Raw genomic sequence first — 6,000 nt, 5'->3', positions numbered from 1 at the left:
AGTTGATGAAGAAGACAACGGGGATCCAGCATTAGAGTCGCTGTTTAACAGACCTCTGCAACAGTTCCGACTAAATAATACGGGACGTAACGGTAACATTTCTTCGAAATTTCGAGAATCACAGTGGGAATTTGTAACTAAATGACAATTCGAGTTGGTGTGTGGAATGCGCGAGACTGGAGACACACTATGACATATTCGGGAAAACATCGTCCCGGTTATCCCGGAGACGATAAGCAAGTCAACTGCTGTGACGTCGCTTGTATCATCTCTACAACATCAACAGATTGTACAAGCTCAAGTCTGGACTCAAGATTATTAAGACCTGACCTAAGTTCCTCACGTACCTTGGTTTTCAACAGTTCTGACATTTCCTCGAGTTTACCAATTAAACTGTCATTAAACTCATCCTGAAGCAATTTGAAGTTCTCTTCCTGTAACTTGAAATTTTGTTCATGTTTGCTACAAGATCCGTTGATCTTGTGATTCATCTTGTCACTAGACTTTTTAATCTCACCAAGTTGAGCTAGGATTAATTATTACATTATTACTCAAAGACAAACTTATTTTGCTCTGTAGAAGTACAAGCAATACCTGAATCTCTCATAACAAAATCGGACTGTGTTACGATTCCATCTGAACTGCGTGTAGTTCCCTGCAGTTCATCACGCATGAATGGCAAATAATAGCCTATGCTGTGATATTTAAAAAATTCTATGAAATTTCCCTGACTTCATTATCCTGAGAAAAATTTTCCGCACCATGCCTCGAATTTTCCGAAACTTCATTTGGAGCTGCTCTAGTTTCATTGCCATTGTATCAATGAAGAAATTGAACTAAATTGCAAAACAACTGCCTGAGCACAAAACTGTCAATTTCACTATTACAAAATAAATACTGAACTAAAAAATTGCTGAAATTTTCGAATTAACGAAAAGCAGCGCGCAAGCAACAAAAATGTTGTGAAACAACTACTGATTATGTACTGCTGCAAAAAATTTTGCAAATGCAGTAGCTAGACAAAACATCTCTAACTGCCAAATCGTCCAAGCAAACGAGTTTCTGGTAGCAGGTCGGAGGTAAAACAGAGTCGTAAATTATTTTAAAAGAGGTACGTAAATTTGTGTTTGTCGTCCCGACTCTGACAATGATAACATTCTGACTGAGAACACATAAAACCGAAAATTTGGACAGAACGTTCGTTACTCCTCCGACGAATTAAAAGTAAATCAATTCACAACCAACTGACGGCGAGTTTTAATATTTCTTCTGGCGTCTGCTTACAGCTGTTCTGCAATGCTCTTCTGAGCAACAGACAACTTACCTCGTCTTGCCGCTGCAAATGCGCCAGCAGCAACATGCTAAAATATTTTAAAAAGCAATACTGCGATACATGGAGAGTGCAATGCATGGACTAATTGCCACAACTATTTCCATGTACAAAGGAATTGAATTATCAGGAGGCGTTTGGGAACTAAACATAACCGATGTAAATAAAATTAAAGGAACCAATAAAAACTTTTCATTTACTGCATACAGAAAATTGATGACTTAAATGCTGACAAACTTTACATAGACTTTTAATTATTTTACAATGTCTGTACTCAATAAACACGTTTCTGACCACAACAAAGTCACGAATATGATTCCGAGTGAATGTATACATAAACCTGAGAAAATCCCTCCAGTGCGTAATCAAGCAACAACGACGTGCAGTGAAAAGGCAGATTACCAAAAAATCCTCAATTAATACCAAAGTCTCCTCCGGTGCCACCGGCACGATGAGGGCAGGTTGCGGCCTGTCTTGTTACACAGCTTCTCTCCACCGCACTCTGCGTCCGACCACTTCCGACTCCCTTTACAACTGCTGGCGATAATAATATCTCAGACTCAGAGTTTGTGTATGCACACAGCAGAATCGTACACGTCCAACTTTCAGAAGCATAAAGTAAAGTGTCGACCCACAGGCCATGACGACAGCTCTTTTGTGATAAGTGACAGATGATTTGCCTTTACAAAATGTGGAATTCTGTACAAGTTTTTGTCTTTGTGGTAAAAGCTATCTCGTACTTGAGGTCGAATGATAAAGGAACAGCCACGCCTGTGTATATATGTGTACACCTGGCATCAAGTCTGCTCAGAAGAGACCAAGACTTCCTTTCCGCCAGCTTGATTCAGGAGCGAGTCGTTAATACATTATTATGATCGTGAAAAGATTAAACAAGGTAAAATAACAATGTCTGAAACATTAATTCATAGTAAAATATCTATTTTCATTTATTATTACTAATCATCTATATATGTTCAATTGTTATGTGCAAAATGTGTCGTTGGAATGTAGCGTACCATGAATGGACGATGATAAGCTACGGTCGACGTAGTAACTAATTAATGTGGGTATATTTACTTCCTTTCAGTTAGTTGAGTTATTCATAATCAAATACTCAAAACAAAGATTTTCCATTACCATTATTTATTCATTGAAATAACAACGAATATATGTTATATACTATTTCATTTTGACGGACATTACATCTTTCACAGGGTAGTTCTGGCAATGCATGTCGTCAATGCGCCGTCAAGATGAAACTAAGCCCCTGTAGCGCGAGCATGGGTAACACAGAGTGAGCCAGGCAGTCAGGGTGGCCTTCTAGAAGTTCTTTATTTCACATATAAAGTTCAAGGTTCGTGCACAGTCTTCGTCGACGTAATCTCCAGTTGCTCTCATAGCGACGCAGTTCTCTTTGACGTCACCATTTGGTTCCTGGCCGTGCCAGTGATTGAAGTCCAAGTCTTCCATAAGCTTCCCTGTGACAAGAACAAAGGCAGTTATTGGAAAAAATAAACAAAAATACTGAGTCGTAGTGGATGTGCAGGAAGTTCACAAGGTAATGCTGGCGCTGTCACAGTGATGATTCCGAAGGCGGGCTTCTCGTGCCGCTGCAGTCGGAGTACGCAGCATCCTGATGCTAAGCCGGCAGCACGGGCCCTTCAAGTAGGTTTAGTTACGAGAAATACGTCCTCACGATGATGATGGAGGAAACCATCGGTCTTGTCAAAATTTGACGATGCAAGTAACCGAGAAGGTTTTATCAAAGACGTCAATCGTGAATGACGTCGTTACCAGACTTCTTTCTGTTTTCATCAAGAATTCTTCATACATTAATATGGCAATCTGATATGAAATATCCATCTTATGTGCTCATCACCGATATTATACAGTGTGTTCGGAAATTCTACAAACTTTTAGGGCTTCTAGAGGGGAGTGAGTACATAATATTTTGAATTGGAATTCATGCCCGGTAACGCAGTGTTTCCATTCTACGACGACTTCATTTCAGATGTTTATCTCATCAACTTCTGCTTGATGAACTGAGTTAGACGTGACGCAGTACAGTTATTCAAAAGAACACATAACGCAGCATCAATTTATCACGTAAGCAAATTTGTTTGTATTAACACTTAAAGATAGTGTGTTTACATTATGGAAAAACCAAAAAGAACACAACATACTGTACATACACAACAGTACTGATGCATTACAACAATGACTCGATGTGGCGGCCGCCAATATTATTACAGACATGATACCTACGAAGCATGTTGTGCCACACTCTCACCGTCCCACTTAGTGCCTCTTCTGTTTCTAGTGCAGTGGCCAGAACCTGTGCCAGCAGATCTTCCTCTATGTCTAAAGGAGTCCCGAAAAATATGTGTATGGCCCCAGGAGAAGTGATCCATAGAAGCACATGTCATCGGATCTACCCTACTGCACACCGGGACAGCTATGAGACTTTTCTCTTTCCCTTGGCAGACGTGGCCGTGCTACACATCTGAACTGAAACCGTTGTGAAACGGAAAGAATAAGCTTCCACACATGGGTTCCTGTTCAAAATAGTATGCGCTCGCTCCCCTCTACAAGTATTTGCAGTTGGTAATGGGAATTGCCGAACACCCTGAATGTTGACAGAAAGGAAAAAGTGGCTAAAGTCTAATGCTATCTTCTGAATGTATACGTCACGGAGGTAGTTGTGTAACAGGATAAAACATCACGAACGTCTGTTGATTATGACTTAATTCGGATACACAGGAGAATCGGTTTTAATGCAAATCAACTGCGTTATTATTGGTCTTAATGTGAAGAAGAGTAGCTCGTTGGTTAAATTAATTTCCAAGTTTTGTTACATAACAATGAATGCAGTTCTTTCATCTGTGACTGCTGCATTTGAGAATTGTGTGATTACAGTTTTCTTCAAACTGTGAGAAACACATATTTCAATACTGCAATTTATCTTAATTTAACAGTGCGTAAGAGTCACCCTACACAGTTTTAACATATAAAATTACCGTAATATGTCGGGACAAAATGCAATAAAAAGAAATGTGAAAGATTTGGCGAGCTGCTACAGCCCATTCCAGTTGCCTGAGGATCTATCCCCATTCCATCCACATATAACACATTCACATTGTCACTTCTGTCACCTTAATCAATGTATGGTGGAAGTTGCTGCATCCTTAGAAGTACAATTAAAATGTAAGGAATCCTACAATAGACTAGGTAGAACATTTGACATGTCACAGATCGGAAATGTTCCAGCATCAAGTCAGGCGCATCATGCCAGGCTGTAACGTCAGAGCAAAGACGGCGGTGAGACGACGTCAGCCAATTGCAGGCTGACCAACTCCTCTCCAGGATGACAACGTGACGGCAGCGCCCTCTACACGAAGACACGAGCGACGGGCTACCTGGTCGTAGCCAGTTCTACAGCAGCATCCAGATTAGGCACTGGTATAACAGCGACTTAGAAACTGTATATACTGAAGATATTGTTTATTTTGTCTGTCGTCCTTTGCTTGCGAAACATCTATGCATTTCTCAAAGTACTGTCATTTATTTTCTGTAATAAGACTCATTAATACGATTCGCTTGAATTGTTGTCTAGCGATCTGAGAAAGCAGGTTTCCTAGGCACTCCATCTTTGACAGCTAGGCAGAATACAACAAGAAAGGGCAGAACATCTCCTATAGCACTATGATAATAAAAAATTGCTGCGCTCAGCCCTACATCCCTTTGGGGAAAACCCTGCATTTTTAAGCTCAGAAATTAATACTGCAATGGTAGGCAGAAACGGAATTAATTCAAAACAAAGAGATAAATTCTGTTATCAGTAAGAAGAAAAAGAATGACTCAGCATTTTTATAACTAACAAAATATTCCGGGCCGTTATGCTGTGGTAGTAGGGATTTCACTTTAAAACCCGACGTTTCGTCCCCATCTGCGGAGGACATTGTCTACGGGGATCGTAGCTTTGTTGGCTCTGTTGAACGTCGCATTCACAGCCTGGCTCGCCTCTCTACTCACTATAGCGAAGTTCCGCTTCCGCGAGCTCCGCAGTGGCGTGACGTCACATGTTTTCAACACGCGAGCGCAATTAGCCATTGTCGACTGCCGTCATTCGCGTTACTACCACCCCATGGTGGAAGACTGGTACACATCTTCTTCAGCACCGGAATCCAAATTTCATTCAATTTCACGCCCTGTCCCGTCCTTTTGAAACTTCTGTGATGTTTCACAATCTCTATGGCCTCTCTGTAAAGCCTTTAGTGGTATTTAGATGTGGTGATCTGCTGGCTGTAAGGCATGTTCTGCAACAGATGATTTGTCTGTCTCCCCTCTTCTGCAATTGCGCTTGTGCTCTTTGAGTAGTTTTTTGACAGTTGTAATACTTGTGTACACCTCCCCACAACTACACGGAATCCTGTAAAAGTCGACGGCCCCCACTGACTGGCTGTCCTGGCTGTGGTTCACGCTCGAGATGCGTCCTGGAGGACAGCAGACTCTGCTCACACTGGCAACTGGCAACTGGATGAGTCCCGGTGTTTGTCAGGGAGTCAAGATGGCGGACGCTATACGCAGCATGTAGTTGGGGGCAGGACGTGTAACATAATGGAAGCAGATCAAGAGCCAGACAGATCAAACATTGATGCAACATAAAACTT

The 6,000-nt window shown here is 41.3% G+C and overlaps 1 protein-coding gene across 1 annotated transcript in view; it reads right to left on the bottom strand.

Moving 5' to 3' along the window:
- Window positions 1-2,426: 2,426 nt before the first annotated feature.
- The window catches only part of LOC126266834 (C-type mannose receptor 2-like), a 136,174-nt gene continuing 132,600 nt past the window's right edge, over window positions 2,427-6,000 (bottom strand). The window contains exon 5 of the mRNA XM_049971395.1: window positions 2,427-2,808. Within this exon, the coding sequence (XP_049827352.1) occupies window positions 2,651-2,808 (158 nt within the window). The 3' untranslated portion in view covers window positions 2,427-2,650. The remainder of the gene's footprint in view (window positions 2,809-6,000) is intronic.

This window comes from Schistocerca gregaria, chromosome 4, assembly GCF_023897955.1.
Source record: "Schistocerca gregaria isolate iqSchGreg1 chromosome 4, iqSchGreg1.2, whole genome shotgun sequence".
NCBI lineage: Eukaryota > Metazoa > Arthropoda > Insecta > Orthoptera > Acrididae > Schistocerca > Schistocerca gregaria.
This window is presented reverse-complemented; position numbering and strand designations above follow the sequence as displayed.